Source organism: Topomyia yanbarensis, chromosome 3, assembly GCF_030247195.1.
Source record: "Topomyia yanbarensis strain Yona2022 chromosome 3, ASM3024719v1, whole genome shotgun sequence".
Taxonomy (NCBI): domain Eukaryota; kingdom Metazoa; phylum Arthropoda; class Insecta; order Diptera; family Culicidae; genus Topomyia; species Topomyia yanbarensis.
The window spans coordinates 377,469,170-377,487,328 of record NC_080672.1 but is presented as its reverse complement, the minus strand read 5'-3'; the positions used below and the strand labels follow the sequence as shown (position 1 = coordinate 377,487,328).

Sequence of the window (18,159 nt, the reverse complement as noted above, 5' to 3'; positions counted from 1 at the left end):
AATGTAACGGTTTTTAATATCCAGTGCAAGCATTTTTTATTTAGGAAATCGTGGTAGAATGAAAGAGAAGAATGCCACAAAAATCCTATTTTTAAAATAGAAGGTGAGATACATCGTTCCAAAATGTGTCCCTTTTTACTCGAGTACTGGAACCACACTGCCGTCGGACTTTATCTTCAAATCAATGTAAAGCACCTGGAAAAAAAACTTTCACTAGTTTTATACTGTGACAGACTCTATTTCCATCACACGATTGAAGTCATGTACCGGTAACACGCTTGCATCAATGACACGCAAAAAGAAATTTGCTCATAGACTTTTCTACGGCTCATGCACACGCCATATGACACAAATACTACTTCACAAGCTGGTGGAAAATAACAAACAAAGCCGGCAAAAGTAAATGGGATTGTTTTCAACCAGGAAACTGCATTAGTGTTCGTGAGACCGGTCGTCAAGAACTCAATTTAAGCGTCGCCCACCTTCATTGATTTTGAATGTCGAAAGTTTTCTTGCTTCTTGACAATTGCTATTATTTACACTTCGTGCGTAGTGTCTGTTCCTCCCTCCCAGTTGCAAACCAGTGTTAAATTATAATTATTTTTGAACTAGTTTTTGAACAAGTATCTTAGAATTTTTCGGTTAAGTAGTAATAGGTGGCAGGCCAGTATTTTTACAGAAACTAGACAGAATTCTAACCAAATGAAACATTATTGCATTTTTCAAAAATAATACACTCTAACAGCTTATTAACCATACTTCATTCTAAGAAGCTCAATATATACAAAATCGGTATGTATCGGCAAAAAACAATATAATCTGTATTTTAAAGACACTATCGGTATTGAGTGTAAAAACCGGTATAAATACCGATAAATCGCTATATTTGGCAACCCTGATATTTATCGTTTCCATTTAACACAGTTGAGCTGCGCTTGACAGTTGAAGTCCGCCTCTCATCATAGGTACACTTTGGAAAACGAAACAAATTTCCTTCATTTTAACGCATCATCAAAAATTTTGCAGTTCTCTTCTGTGCTTCATAAAAAGTGGAATTTGGAGAAAAATGTGCTAAAGTTCGATACTCAAATATCAGTGTTGAAGAGTGCTTGCGGATTTTCATCGAATAGTGGTGTTTTCGGATTAAAATGACGCAGTATTTGCCACCAAACTTGCTGGCATTGTTTGCCCCACGCGAGCCGATCCCTTTTCTACCTCCATCGGCAAAACTTCCCCATGAGAAAAAATCGCAGGGTTATAGCGGTGTAGGAGCGTTTTTGGATTTGTTCGAGGTATGATATCTGATTGTAATTAAATAATGTTAATAACAAAACAAACATTTTGTATCAGGACCCAAAAGATACTCCGCCACCGACACGGGTAGAAACACGCGAAGAACGGATCGAACGCCGGCGCCGGGAACGAGCGGAACAGGTAGCCTACAAGCTAGAACGTGAAATTGCCACCTGGGATCCGACACAGATGACCGGAGCTACGGAAGATCCTTTTAAGACATTGTTTGTAGCAAGAATTGTAAGTTGCTCAGCTAATTATATGGCATTTTCGTTTTTGATCTTCCACTACTCACCGGTGTAGTCGGTGCTACATCAAGCTATATTTTATTTACACGAGTGTTGTAGCACTGGTTAAAAACGAAAAAATTAACCTATGATACTTATGTTTGATTCTACCTGCAGAATTATGACACATCGGAGTCGAAATTACGACGTGAGTTTGAGATGTATGGCAACATTAAGAAAATTGTTGTGACTTTCGATAAGGAAACCGGTAAACCAAGAGGATACGCTTTTATTGAGTATGAACATGAACGGGACATGCATTGTGAGTATTTTGTCTACGATTAATCTATTAGCATTTATCAGCTCAAAGAGAAGAAAGCGATTGTTTTTAGACTGAGCGCAAAATAACGTTCATTTCTCACAATTGCTTTGCTCTCTAGAGCCAATGACGGCAGCGTAGTCTTTGATCAGCTTCCGGTTAGGATCTCGTATTGTTTCATAGTAGTATCTTAAACAGTATCCCCTTGCTGAGACTTTTCATATCGATAAACTAAACAACAAACACCCCGAAAAAACTTCTAACGGTCATCGTTTTCTCGTTCTCGTTCTTCTAACTACAGTCAACTGTAGGCCAGCAGTTTTAACATATAGCTGGGAGTTGCCAGTTGCTGTTACTTGACAAGCCTACCTTCCCAATTAGCTAATGTTTTGAACGAGTGCAAAATCTGCTACCAAGAAACCCAGGCAGCCCGCGTTCTTACGAAGCCCATAAAAATGGTCAAAGGTTAATTTTGGTGTATGCAAGCAGGTTACATTTTAAACTAGCATTTTGTACCGGCCAATACCGAACTAAAAAAACCGTTTCCAGTATGGTTCCATTCTAGATGCAAGAAGGACTTGCCTCCTTTTTCATTTGAGATGATTCAGTGCGTCTCCTCCGCCCTGTCACTCATTCACTGTAAATCAGGAGTGTTGAATCTGCGCTGGGTTAGGTTTGTATGAGTGTGGTAAGAACAGACGGGGTACTGTGGGTAACGGGAGCGAGTTATACCAACCATACAGCTGTGTCCCGACAATCAATCGAATCAAGAAAAATAAATTATATGTGTGATATCAAAATTGATTTCTTTTGTACACTATACTTGTCACCAAGCAGGGCGGTGGCCGAGAAATCAAACGGTAGTCGGGTTGTTCGTTCGGTTGCGGAGCTTTGTTTGGATAATTTCATCAGCTTCGAATACTTTTCGATTTTGTAAAGTTTCCATTGTTTGTATCTTGTGGAGCATGCTCGATATATTTAGAGTAATCATTGAAAATATTGAAGCTTCGTTGCAGACGACTACAAATGACTCGAAGGCTCTCATTTGAAGCAGAGATGCTAGTATCATCACAGAACAGTAAATTTTGACAGCTTGCTGGTAGATTTGGAAGAATTATGTAGGATTGAAGAGACCCTTGTGGGACACCAGCTTCAACGGGTAGCGTTTCAGATTTACAATTCTGATAATTTATCTGTACGAAATTGTAAAACCGAAATCCCACATTTTGGCTCTTAATCGTTTGTTCCAAACACCACGATGCTTTTTCAATGGCTAGATGCAACCCTAGTAAAAAGGTCCTATGAGATATTTACTTTTGTCATGTTAGTTACTCTATCATGTTGATTATCCTTACAGTTAACATCATTCTATAGTTAGGATAATTAGTTAGGATTTTCAAATAATTTGTTACTAGAACAGAGTAAATTAATTGGTCGATAACCAGTTGCTTCTGCTGGGTTTTTATTCGGCATCGCATTAGAAATAATCTTGACATTTTTCAATCTCCCAGGAAAGTATACAAACATTTGTTGAATTTTTTGATCTGAAGGTGAGTTCAGGAAGGTTTTTCAAATGGATGTTGAAAATACCATCATAATTTGGAGCTTTGAATTTTTTTTAAACTTTTTTATGACGAATTTGATCTCATCATATTTTTTTTCAAGTACATGCATAAAGTTAGCACTAGCACTTACGAAAAACGCATTTGCTTGTTTTTACAAAAATGGTATAGTAGTACTAACTTTACGGTAAAGTTAGCAAAGCCACTAATGACATCGCATTTTTTAAAAGTTTAAATGTACACATTTGTCGTAAATTAGTTGCGACCAAAAGTGCACTGCTCTATTTTGCCTTTTCCATTTTCCCCCAACTTAACCGAGGGGTCTCTTTTGCAGTTCGCCGAGACCATAAAATGCCTGTATGTGTGTGTGTTTTTATAGAAAGGTTTAAAAAGCTTCAAAGCCTGACCTGTAGCGTATTGCCACTGCGTGGGATTGACGACACGCTTTCGTGTTTAAGCACTAAACACACTCCTTACTCTTTTTTCGGGCTTTTCCTCTGAGGAAATACCTCAAGGTAGTACTTCGAAGGCAAGAAAAGGGGAGGGGGGTGGGGCTTCGTTGTGCTTTCTTCCAACCTATTTCTTTTGCTCACGAATTTTTCGGAGCTAGCTCGGAGCTCAACTTAATCCATGAAATGGTTCGAACTTTAAGTCATTTAGCTCCTGTTTCCGTGAGTCACTCAGTTCCCTATTCTGACTGAGAGCTTCCCGGTAGCGGAATTGCTCTCGATATCGATGTCTGTTTCGTGAGCCAACTAGCTTTCAGCCAATTAGAATCTACCCCACTGTGAATTCCTCGGAGGTGGACCTATCTCTACTCGGTCTAATCCCCGGTGGTGGATCTAGCCTATTCACGTAGGGGGTCGAGGCCGTAAGGCTTTTTCAAATTACGTAAGGCCAAATTCAAAAGACTGAAAAATCAAAAGGCGGACATTTAAAAGGCAAACTTTCTGGAAGGCGGAATTTCAAAAGGCAAACTTTTCAGAAGGCAGAATTTTGAAAGGCTAACTTTTTTATAGGACGAAACAAAGCAATGATAATAATGTGTTATTATCCATTACCTGATATTGATTATATTTCGAGTGAATACGTTTTATAACTGATTTTGCCTTCTTTTAAATATGAGCAGTTCTTTTTAGTTTCATTTTTGAAATTTTTATGCTTGTTCGTATTTGCAATTATGGATACTTGGCTGTGACTTACGTTTCAGTATAGTATAGTGTAAAACTGCGATCCACCAGATGTACGTTTAGTTTTGGCCATTATTATTATGATCGCCAGTGAGTTTTGGTTTTCCATACAGCGGTTCAATAATTAAAATTATCCTTATTATCTTTCTTTATATCATGAGCTGTTCTTTCGAAATATATACGGAAGTGGCGGCCCCTCGCAAGCAAACCTGTGATCCACGCGTTTGCTCGGATTACTCAAACATAGTGGCTATAAATTAGTTTAAGTCAGACGGAGCGACAGCGATGTCGGACAGCACGCGACTTGAGGCGATGTTGCGTAGCCACATTAGGCGTAAATGTTTTTTATTAATTGGTACAGAAGAATAATCCAATTAATTTTGGTTCAAGTACAATATTAGTACTATTGGTAAACAAACTCATTCAAAGTTATTTAAATATTTAGGTAGTTGCCGTTATGCTCAAACATTCGAGCTACATGACAGCTTCTTACAACTGCATAACTGTTCGTATTCCCGGTTTACTCGAACATAGGGATTGATTCCTTCTTTCAAATATGAGCAGTTCTTTGAATCTGTATGCCAAAAAACTCTTGCACGCACACTTGTGATCACTTCGGCTGCCCGGTTTACTCAAACATAGGGGATGATTCCTTCTTTCGAGCATTCTTGGAATCTGAATTAAAATCGCAGTGAATGCATAATTTGACAAAGGGTTTGGTGGATTTTTGGAGCAATAATCCTTCTTTTGTATTGGAAATGTTTCGTACGTAACCGTGCGATCCGCGATTGCTCGATTTACTCAAACATGAGCGATTAATCAATCAGGAAGAACACAATGTGAAATATTCGAATAATAAAAAAAAGTTTGCCTTATGAGATTCGGCCTTTTGGGTTTTCGGCTTTTTGAGTTCTAGCCTTTTAAGTTTTCGGCCATTTGATTTTTTTCGGCCTTTTGATTTTCAGCCTTTTGATGCTAAATCCACGTAGGGTATTGTAGGTGGCCACTAATTCCATCCTTGCACTATTCAGCACCCAGTTTCCGTTATCGGAAGGGACACGATGCGGCTCTGCAATAATTGCATCGTAGCACTTCGTTTCTATTTTGGATTCTGTGCAATATCGCTATGTTCCAGATTAAGTTGGATTATCTCCATCATCGTTGGCCTGCTTCGACTTTTTGTATTCGGCATAAGAAATCTCCCGTAATGTGGCAGAACAGCCGACCCTCTACCGTTTCTTGCAGGACGGCCAATACCCACCACCTGACCAACTCTCCGTTTATTTAGTGGCTCTAGCGGTCAATCGCAACGAGAACATCAACCATCTGCCTGTGATCCTACCGGTCGACATAACCTGGTGTCCTGCGGCTGGCGATAAGCGTCTGTCTGTGTTCAACTATACAACGTCCTTATCATGACATCTGCTCTTTCTCCAGGTTACATGGCTCTAATAGCGCGCCCCTCACTGCGCCTTCCGTTGTGATCTCGTCCAGATTCCTGAACATGACCACTGCTTACTGAACTGAAGCACTCACTTTCGCTTCTCCTCCAACCGCTTTTGCCACGATAGGTCGAACTCGACCAACCAGATTAAACAGCATCTCACTTTTCTGAGTACGCCTGGTTCTTACTACCTTTTCCCCCAGCTCCTTCGGCTTGGGATCCTCTCTCACCTTTTTGAGGATGCCAGTGTACGCCACACCGTCGTTTGCTTTTTCGACTAGAGCGTCTCAGTGTGTGTTACCTGTTTGTGCGTGTATGAGTCAAAAAATGTCCTTTATTTTTAGCAGATATGGCTGAGCTTCGCGCGATTAAAAAACTTCTCTGCTCTATTTTGCATATCTCATATAGGAAGGTTATCCAATCGCTTAACTGCCGTTATACCGATAATTGTCCCATGTATATAGGGAATCCCATAGAACATGGGACAAATATGCGTATAACGGCAGTTAAGCAAACAGATTTCAAAGCTTTTTCTAGTCTTATATTATCATAATAATAAAAATAAAGAGACTAACATGGAATACTTCATAGAAGGAGAGATTTGACACGATTACGAAATGGCTAGAGGCAACAATTTTCGACTAGATTTATTCCGGTAATGACGACATATCGGTCGCTGGATATGCCTATTAAATGCAATAGCAAGATAATAATCCGTCAGTGTTAACAGCGGCATGTGCCCTTTAGTACTTCGTCTGCTGTCTAGCTTGCTCTTATATACGGAGAACTTGCATCACCTAACAGTAGGCAATCTGAAATCTTTACATTCTTATCGTTTCAATGAAAAATGAATGTGGATGGATCAATTCGCTTGGGTGGGAGACATGTGGATCCTGCTAGTTGTCGACTTTTTTGACCTTGAGGCTAGTTCAGGAAAGGAGTGCCGGGCTGGCACCTAATAGAAAGATTCAGGGCTTGTTTTTTATGATTATTTAACTCGACCAAGCACACCAGCTCCTAGGAATGCTAGGTAGCCTTTTCGGGTAAGTGTGATCTGTTCGAGTGGAACCAGATAGACATTCGGCTCAAGAAAACTTTATGGCGAAATGCGGATAAATATTGCCCAAATTCTGTATGAGCAGAGGTATTTTTTGTGAAATCTTCGCGATAATGTACAAAGTACAATCGGCTTATCAACAGAGATTGTCCGGCAAAGTGACAAACTTTTGCTCCGACAGTGAGGCTGCAATCAAGGTCCCTAGCTCGATCAAATCACGGTCCAAGCTAGTGGTCGCGTGTCGAATTCAAATCGAAGAACTAAACATTGTCAACAATATGTACCTTGTCTGCGTACCAGGACATTCCGATAGTACTGAAAATGAATGGGCTGACGTTTTGGTCAGGTGCAGCTATTGACGTCGTTGATCCTTAGCCTGCCCTGTCAATTTCAACAAGTTGGCTGAGAGAAAAAATCTGGTTCTGATCGTGCTGCCCAAGGTTTTGATTGGCCACTGCAAACTTCATTATTACATGGCAACTATCCAGCGCACTGAGTCATTTTCATGTGATCTTTGTGATCCGATACGACAAAGACATAAAAATTCACCAAGAAAATTTTTCTAGCCAGGCATTGCATTTATCGCTCATATGAGTAAATGCGCCCGGATAGTTTGCTACTGCGACAAGAAAAACTCACATTTTCTCACGAAAAGTTATTGGCACTCACACAATTTCTCCGTATAAATACAACGTGTTATTTCTCCGGATAAATAAAACAGCCGGAGAATGAGTGAATAAGTTTATTACTTATTATCATAAGTAGTTTTTTTGCGTTCGCTGCTTTGCTGTCGTTATTCCAAAACACGAAAAAACAAGTCCATCATACTTCTTTGACGCTTTTCTTTGTAATTAAGTGTATTTTTTGAAGTTTTAATTGATTTCCACGAAATTATAATATTATCACCTTCTCCGCTGAGAAGGAAAAAGCCAAATAAATTTTATCTGGAAAAAAAATTCTCATGCTATTTATGGAGACGGAGAATTTTGCGATTCATCTCGGAAAAGTTGGGCATCGGATAAGCTTCTTCTCGCGTGAGTGAGAGAGAATTACAATGCCTGGTCCTAGCCAAACTTTTTGTAAAACATGTCGATGATAAGCATTTATAGCATGATGAACCTCCTGTCAAACGCATCCGAAATTAGAGGTGGGGCTCCGATCAATTTCTACCAGAATGCCGGCTTAAATGAAACAATCGATTACATATGAGGCTGCATTCTCGCAAAAACAAGCAGTATTTCGGCTGATATGATTAAAATGCTACTTGCCAAGATGTAGTGCAGTATATACACGGTAAAAAAAAACTTTACCCTTTTTTTAACGGGCTGATAGGACTGCAGCTTATAGCTTGAAGGATCTTGGTCCGTCTCGCGAGACAAAATTTGCAAAATCGGAAGGATTAGCGACTGTCCGCCAATTAAACACCGGTCCTCGGGAGGAGGACTAAATTTTGCGCCTATTTGTCTCGAAGTGTGTAACGTCAAGTTCTCTATTTTGTCTGGTCCAATGTATCCTGCTCCTAACAACGCGTGCTAAGTCGTCAGTGATGCAATTAAAACTTCGCGTTGATTCCGCTTCTATTTTCTTCCTGAACTCCTCACGGGTCCCCTAGGTCTGAAGCGGATCAATTGACTGTTAAGTAAATCAGAGATCGCAGTCAACCGTGATGTTCGCGAATTTCATACATACATACAAACTATTTGGCGCAAGTTTAGAGCGTGTAACGTCGTGTCATCTAGTTTGTCATCCTATGGAAAATCATCCTACCATCGCCTTGGGGTCAACGTCATATTGGCAAATTTCGCATTGAATCCGCTTCTGTCTCTTCCTAATCTCCTTTTTGTCTCCTAGGTCCGAAGCAGATCAATCGACTATTAATTGAAACGGTAAACATACTAGCAGTATTAGTCCTTACTCGCGAATACTTTTCCTTCAACTGTGCTGTTTCTTCTCTATCTTATAACATAACTCGATTATCCCTGTTCTAGTCAATATACATATTCATTACATTATGGATCAGGCAAACCCATATTTTTTCTATTATTATTATCCTGAGTAGCTATACCAGTGAAGGTATATTAGCATTTCGCAAAAAGAATCTCTGCCAATAAAGGCGTAAGAATTATTTATCCACTATTAACCATAAAGTTTGCCCGAACCGAATGTCCACCTGGTTCCACTCGAATAGACCACACCGACCCGAAAGGGTTGCTTATCATTTCTGAGAGCCGGTGTGCTTGGTCGAGTTTAGTAATCATAAGAACAAGTCCTGAATAATTAACATCTCTTACGTGCCAGTCCTGCACTCCTTTCCTGAACTAGCCTCATACTCACGATCAAAAGAGTCGACAACTAGTAGGATCCCCATGTCCCCCACCCAAGCGAATTGATCAACTTGCAAGTAGGACCACATATCTACCAACCAGCCAAGAAGACTTCCGAATCAATGAGAATAGACCATGTCAGTCGAAGGCCACAGGCCCAGCGCCATCTCGTACAGTGTCATTGTCATTGTCATTTCTTAAGATGAGAACCTACAAAGCCTAACTGTTCGTATGTGCTAGTCCGTATAGATTTTGGTTCGCTGAAACGAAACAAGAAAAGCAAAACAATTGTGATTAGTATCGTAGTTATAATAAATAAGTAAACTATTTCTCATCTGTTGTCTGTTTCCCTGTTCGCAGTCCTCCCTCCTGTTCCTGATCTGTTTGGGCCACTGGCCGTCACGCTCTCCCACACTGTTCCTTGGCCGTCACGCTCTCCCGCACCGAGCCGCACACATCGTAGCAAGAGAAACAAATGAAAAGACAAAACAGAAAAATGAAAATAAGTGGACGTCTGCTATCTGTGCCTAAATTGATGTTGCTACTCAGTTTTGCACGACCCAGGGGGAACTTGGCCTTGATCTCAATGCTCTGTCGCCGATGTTACGTGATATTTGTTATGGAATATTCTTTGTTTGGGGGCCAATCATATACAATGTTGTTCGTTTTCTATCCCTGATCCACTGATACGTCTGAAATTCATTTTTAGTTTTTATCTCGTTACGTGACGCCCTTCCCCTATTGTCAATATCCGATATCATTTATGAATGGTCCCCTGGTGATATATTTAGAGCAGACAATCCAATGAAAAATAGCATTGACAGGATTTTAGTGCGCTCTTGGCGCCTTGTGTCACATCTTCATGTTTGTTATACATACTAAGAATACCAAAGCATGTGATGTGATGACCGGAAGATTAGAGAAGCAACTTCTCCCCTTCCCCCCAAAAACCTTTACCCATTTTATGTATTCAAATTGCCCATTTTCGGAAGTTATTCAAGCTGTCAAAAAATGGGTATTTTTTATTTCTAACAATGAGTACTTTTTATCCATTTCACAACTACTCGATGAGGTAATGTCAATGGGTATATTGATCTTAACAATGGGTGAAAATTCCTTAAGAATTATTTCAAGCAAGTTAATCTGCTAACTAAGGATCGTAGCGGAACCTGCAAATTATCGGCCTGCATCGGAGTCCGTGGTGGAAACGGAACATTTCGGCAATGCTCCGAAAACAACGGCTGTTTATACTACTGAGGATGTTGCAAATATGCACTAGTTCGGCATTTTTAGAACAGCCAAAAGATTCAGCCATCAAAAATATATTCAGTTGGCGGTTTTATTTTATTAAGGAGTTTTGGAATAGGATCTCTATCTAGATTCCTATACTTTTGTAAGGAGACAATAATGTGAAATGAGCGTTATTTTGGGCCCTATTCTCACAGTCACGTCACCCAGTGACTAGAACAAAATTTCCTTCTAGTCACTAAGTGACGTGACTGAGAATAGGGCCCTTTATGTTTTTTTTTTAAATTCAGATACAATTCTATTGACAGTACATTTAATTCTGGCGCGATTTTCATAAATTTTTTACGCATTTTGTTGTAACAATCCTGCGAAAAACAATGGGTAAACTATTCCCAGGTTGACGTACAAGGTCTGTACTCATTTATGGGTACAAACTCTTTACCCATTTAATGGGTTATTCCACTGTTATTGAAAATGCGTAGTTTTCTACGCATTAATGGGTAGTTTATTTTATCAATGTAGGTATCCACAAATCTATAGTTTTAACAAACTGCACTGGTATTGAGCCAATGTCGTATATACAGGTCTGGCGATGAAGGCACTTTGATATTCGTAAGATGAATCTTACATGAGTGGTGTGAGTGATCACAGTATAAATCGACTTGCTTTCGTCATAGCGGTCGTTCCGCTCCCATTGAATCGTGTGACCGCTATGACGTCGACCCGTTGTGTTTCTGGATTGTTTACATATTTTTGGTTGCCAACACTAGCAAATCGTGTGTTCTGCCACACCTATATATACCTCATTGGTATTGAGCTGCTTAGACATTTTAATTTGGAGGTAAACAAATCAAGAGGGTGACATGACGTCATACTATCGTAATCAACATAAGAGCATTGATTGTAACGAAATTTATTCTAAATACGAACCAGGAGCACTTTTGTTTGCATCAAATTGAAGAAAGTGTGCATTGTTTTCCATTGTTTACTGCAACAGCTGTTTCTTAATGACATTTCAACCGATTTTGACGTTGTCAAACTGACCCCCATCGATCAGTGGAAAATCGATGTTGCACACAGTAAACTGGATGTACCTAGAGAATTGGTACTAGCGCTGTACCCAAACAGAAGGTACGATTTACCCACTAATAGGTGGAAATCTCTATAACATTTATTCTTTTTCATGTACAAGGTATTTATAATTGATTCGTAATCACCTAGTTTAGGTAGAGTGAATATACCCACTTCTAAGTTCGTGCACTTTTCTGGATGCCTAAGTAAATAGTACCTAAATTCCACAAACTCACCAGTAGGTAACTTGAAACCACCTTAAATTAGGTAATCGGTAATCAAATCTGAGCGGATATTACCTAGAAATAGGTAAATATTATAGGGATTGGAACCTATTAGCAGGTAATTTGTACCTCTTTCTTTGGGTACTACGCCACTACCAATTTTCTAGGTATATTCAGTTTACCGTGCATATTGTCAAACTCTGTATGTAGATATAGGGACGTCAGTTACCTGAAACAAATCGATTACACAGGAAATTGAGAGAGAAAAAAAGCTTCCGAGCTTAAATCGTGGCCAGTATAATGGAAAAAGGGCAAATGAAACATCAGATGTTTCAACAGGTGCGGATGCAAAAAACGTTTTGATATGTTTGGTACGGTCTTATATCCGTTTATTTTTAACATAATTCAGCAATTTAAATGCTAAGGTGATGGAGGATGATGAAGAGATAGTGAAATTGAACAGTGCTGTTTCATTGAGGGATTTTAGTTTTGAACTTGAGCTTGTACGACCACCCTTGGCTGCTGCTCCGTTATCAATCTGGACTAGCTGAAGTAATTATGCTTGGGAGTAGTGAAACATCTTTCAATGTGCAACTCCTGGTAATTCTAAACGGCGCCGCCCCGGCCCGAACGTAGATCTCGGAAGAAAAGGAAAGGGATGTTAGTTCGATACTTGCTTTTGCTAGAGGCCGCGCACTCCACAAGTGCTTTTGTACGTCTGCAAACAATACTCCGAACTGTTATTCAGTCAATTTATAGACAGCTGATGGCAGCAACCCAGGGACAACTTGACAGATAGTGCTTGTTTCATATATGTACCACCGTTTTGATGGTGGCGCTAGTATGCCTTCTCTGTACGAGTACCACGAACAACGAAACGAAAAAATTTCAAGAGAAAAGCGTGTTTCGTTACGTGTGTTACGAACGAGGTCAATGCGGCTAGAACAACATTTAGAAAAAGCGTATTCCAAAATGTGGATAAAGAAAACTATTATTAGAGAATAAATTTATCCCTAACTGGAAACCGTCAGCAATGTTACATAAATCTTATTATAAATTTGGCTGGAAGCAACCGACTCACCTCCTTCTTAACAATGTTTTAGTTTTCTTGATGTGTGAAGTTTGTAGTTGGTAAATCGTTGGTGCTTTTTTCTCGAGAAATATACATGAAAAACATTTTGGCCAATGAAAGCACATCACCAAGCTTAACAATTTGCAAACCTACGACACCTTGTTTCAAGTGCATTAAGAACGTCAAGAATTCTAGTATTTTATCGGGAAAATTAACAATATATGTAGGATTTTGCACCTATTTAGCAAAATTAGTTTTAAATAGAATTTTTGTGCTTTTATTAGAATTCTGGCAGCAAACCGGTAGTGCTCGGTTTCAGCAAGAATGCTGCCAGGAATGTACAATTTTGGTCGACTCCTGCCAGAGTTTTGTTCGACTTTTGCAATTATTCTGTCTGCGATGGTTTCGGTACGGATCCCTTCAGAATTATTCTGGCAATTTATTCCAGTCTGAAAGAAACGGAATGACATCTACCGGAGAATTTCATGCCTGGGGAAATGTTGATTCGATCCGGAAGATTTTCGAGAATTCCAATATAAGTGGAAGTGTCTTGATTTTGAAAGTCATCTTGTATAAAATCGAATTTATTTTATTTTGGATTTTTTAAATTCAAAATGAAATCTGTGTTTCTGTTTAAGTATAGCGGAATGAGAACAGCTTCTAATTTGAACAGCGAAATAAATTTGATGATAGAAATGCTTAAATTGTTTATTTTTTACAGATATGGAAAATAATATATGGGTTGCGTCTTTTTCAAATTTTGTTCCATTCGAGCCGCCATGACATCACCAAATCACCACAAAATTTGCTTATGAGTTCAATATATGGGAACTGTCAAGTTGTTCCCGGGCTGGATGGCAGTGCAACAGCTGCTCGAATGGTCTGAAGTTGGTTACATTTCGAGTACCGCACCCTGTACATGTTTTGCATTTAGCTTTTACGTAGACATCGAAGGAATCCCAGCCTCATCGCACGAGTTCCCTAGATTTGTTAATCATTCTCCTCTCAAACCTAAAAAGGATGGAATTAGCTATACCTGATGCCAGTCAACTAGGACCAGAGAAAGGAATTCTCTATACAGATTCCGGATCACTCAATCAATTTGATTAACAGCATGTAGATTCGTGAACCTCATCTACCACATAAGGAACAAGAAGGAACCACTATTCAAGAGAGAAAATAATATTGATATACTCTCTCAACGATGCTCAAACCTGTTCAAGGTTGTAAGGAAACGTGCATGTGCAATTTTGTATGGCTACATTCGTTCCTGTCTCTGTTTCCTCGTTTACTGTAGTTTCAATCACGTGGCCCTCGGTCACTTTTTGAGTTTTGTAAACGGATCGATTATTTTACGCAACACGCCAGGCCAACACCGAAAAGCCCCGTATTTCTTTTCTTGGATAGGAATAATTCTCTATATATTGTTTCCACAATGTTCCCGAACAGCCGGCTGCTAAATGTTTCTCATAGAATAAAATACAAAATATGACAGTTTTTGGAGGACGCCCATTTTGCCCCGAGATATACTGGTTTTAATCGCAAGTCACTCCCAAAGAACGATGCGATTATGGACAGTGCAGATTTTCTAAAAAGCAACACATTTACAACTGCTTATTTTGAATACAAATGTGATGCTTAAAATCAAATAGATGCTGATAGATAAGACCTTAAACAGAAGTCAATGAGATGTTTCGAGGACTTATGTAGATTTTTAAGGAGAGAATAGTAATTAAGCTTAGGATACTCATCTCGCCTAGTCCTATCATACGATGTGTTCTTTCCGTGTACGGTAAGCGAAACGTACCAGTATAACAAAATTTAGTTATGAGCAATTAAAAATAACTTACTACCTCGTAGAATCTTTTGGGGAATTTGAGTTCCATGTTTTGTTTGAGGATGGATGCATTTTCTGTACTTAAATCGTGTAAATTACCATTTAAGTCAGGCTTATAAATTTACCATATAAAGCTTCCCGAGGGCTACGGGTTCAAAATATTTTTGTAAGTCTTTAAATACACGTACGGTTTAATTAATACTACACACCAAATATTTCTACTAATGAACAAAAGCTTTCATACAAATGGGAATCAGTAGCTTATGTCAAAAGTAACTAACATTTGCGTGTGACCCATGGTTTTGGTAAACTATACCTACATGCGTACAATACGAATTTACCAATTTTTTTCGTAAACACAGCGAGTCACCTTTTCACTTTAAAACAAGCACCGCTAACGAACAAACTGTCCGACTACCGACTTTCCTCTTCGGCCACGTACGCCTTCCTAATCTGCGATGGAACTCTCAAAAGGTAAAATCACCGACAATTGGCAAACCTCGTCGCTCCTATATTATATAGATTGAGATCCGGGTGCGCAGTGTTGCCGATTGCTATCCTTCGAGTGGTTGTAGGTACACTCGAGTTTTTAACACTTGCTACACAGGTTAATGATAAAACAAACGAGCAAACAGGAACTTCTTTTTACACTGTTTTTACTATATTTTAAATATTCATATTTAAAATGTAAGTGTACCAGTACTGTGGATCCCGGCTAGTAAGTTTTCATGTATTGAGATATGTTGTATTTTTAATTGCGCTCATCCTTCGAACGTAAGTATTGTGCGCACCAGGTAATGATGGGTTATAGTGAATCTGGAGCTAATCGGAGATCGGTGTTGTATCAATTGATCAACTTGCAAAGACAACATCACCAACCACACATCTAAAACTGAAAAGTACTGAGACTTCGTAAGTTCTAACTTCTTCGTAAGTAATATTACCGGTTACCTTGGTAGGTATTATTACAAAATCGGATTTTGCTGAGAAGATCGAAGATCAAACAGAAAGACATTCTAAACCGCAAAAAGTTCATGTGTTGGTGATGATTAGTTAACGAAATAGTGATCAGAAGTAGAACTGTTAGTGTGTTTCTAGTGCCGAGTTGCGTCCGTCCTCTTCGAAAACGTTATTCCGCCTTGACTAGACAAAATAGCAGATTTAGCAGAAGCTTTAGGTCACAAGAGTCTTATGGATTCCCACAACATGACATAGAAGGTGTGACTTATCTTTCTGGCAAACAAAAACCCCATAACTAAATTTCAAAATGATCCACACCTTCTACATCATTGAATGAAAATAAGTTTTTTCAGCATACTTTCTATCTTCCCGTAACCAAATCGTGATGTATAATTCTGAACAATTCTCTCTTTGCGACACACAACCGTCCCTTTTCCGAAACTAAAAATATCCTTGTGCGTCGGAAAAACTTTTCCCTACTTGAAAAATAGCCGCCTACAAGCATGCTGATGGTAAGAAAATTGACGGTAAGCGTGTGCTGGTTGATGTCGAGCGTGCCCGTACCGTAAAAGGCTGGCTTCCTAGGCGCCTCGGAGGAGGACTTGGCGGAACTCGCCGGGGTGGACCCGATGTCAACATCAAACATTCCGGTCGTGAAGATAACGAACGGGAACGCGAACGCTATCGGCTGGAGCGGGAGCGAGAGGACGGTGCGAATCGTGAACGACGGGAACCAAGGTTTGAGCCTAGTAAGTAGATCGAAATTTTTTTGAACCACCTTTATTTAATGATAAATCTTTTCTCTTCTACCAGGATTCGACCGTCGTCGCTCGCGCTCTCGGGAACGCGATCGTCGCCGTCGCAGTCGGTCCAAGGATCGTCGCAGAAGACACAGCCGTGAACGTGACCACGAGGAACCGGAACGTGAGAAACGTTGGGACAAAGATCAGGAGCGCAATAGGGAGAAAGATCGTGAAAGGGATCGTGACCGTGATCGCGATCGAGAGCGTGATCGTGACCGCGATCGTGAGCGGGATAAGAAACGTAGGCGCAGTCGCAGCCGGTCACGGGATCGAGAACGCGATCGTTCCGAGAAGAAACGCGACAAGCGGGATAAGGACCGAGAGCGGAAAGAACGCAAACCGGAGTTACGTGAGGGTGATATTAAAATCAAGGAGGAACCGTTGGATGGTAAGAGCCTTTTTTTAATAAAATTAATTAGAAAACGTTAAAAATGTTATTAGCAATTAGTTGTCGCGAATGCAAGAGCTAGAACTCTCTTGTATCTCGTGACACTTTATTCGTTGAACGATGATTGCAAGACTAACCAGTAAATGGCAAAAGAGGCTCCAGGGCTATTAGTTGCGAAGTACAAACTGTTTAGTAGTATTTAAGCCTCTGACAATCTATTCACTCATGGTAGGAAATTTGAAGTGTTTGAACCTTATTACACTTCTCTTTACTTACTCAACTCTGTATTTTTCATAATCGAAAATATTTCCCATCTTGATTCAAAACATTTCTACTCATTCCAGATTATCCGGATTACAGCACCCAGTACCCTCAATACCCAGCGCAGATTAAGAACGAAGATGGCGAGGAAGAGAAATATCGCCCCAACGAGCATGAGGATGCAAATGGGGCTGTCCGGGCGCGTGTCGGAGAAAATGGCTCCCGTTTCAGCGCGGCACCGCCTCAGGATAACGATGCATACAACGATCGGTATGGTGGCTACTAGTGATGTCTTCGAAGAGTGTATTCTATTCCAGAAGAAAGAAAAAAACCCTTCGGGAGTAATTGTAACATTTTTAGTAATACGCAGATTGCAGCAAACCATAAGCGGATTCGTCCCCTTTTCTAGGTTATGGTACTTCAACCCGTTTCAAATTTTAACATATATTTTACCCGGAACTACCAGACACATGTAAAGGTTAAGTATAAATTAAAAACTGTCCGACATGCGATAGCAATTCAAATTCACTTTCTAGTTATATAATTTTGAAATTACATAACTTCTCAGGTAAAGTATATCTTGTAATTATTGTTGTTGCAACAATATAATAAAACTAGTTGATTGGCACAAATTTGATACAAACATAAATGTGCTACTGGCTTCAACAACGCTTAAGGCATGGATCTTACATTGTTTTAAGCAGAAGCGTTTCCTATAATTAGATTTAGAACAATTTTCTTTTCAACCTAGGATGGACTTTTGTATTCTGCGAAGTAAGTACTGACTAAAGAAGTGTCTTGAACGCAAATATTTAGTGTAATTAATTGAGATCCGAAAATCCTATGGGTTCGACTTTTTCTGCGGTTTGAAACGAGCGA

The 18,159-nt window shown here is 39.6% G+C and overlaps 1 protein-coding gene across 1 annotated transcript; it reads left to right on the top strand.

Moving 5' to 3' along the window:
• Positions 1–988: 988 nt before the first annotated feature.
• Positions 989–18,089, top strand: LOC131693033 (U1 small nuclear ribonucleoprotein 70 kDa-like). The gene is made up of 6 exons (XM_058980502.1): positions 989–1,292; positions 1,351–1,533; positions 1,698–1,842; positions 16,320–16,577; positions 16,642–17,019; positions 17,364–18,089. The coding sequence occupies exons 1-6, from the start codon at positions 1,149–1,151 to the stop codon at positions 17,564–17,566; spliced, it is 1,311 nt and encodes a 436-aa protein (XP_058836485.1). The 5' UTR covers positions 989–1,148; the 3' UTR covers positions 17,567–18,089.
• Positions 18,090–18,159: the final 70 nt, after the last annotated feature.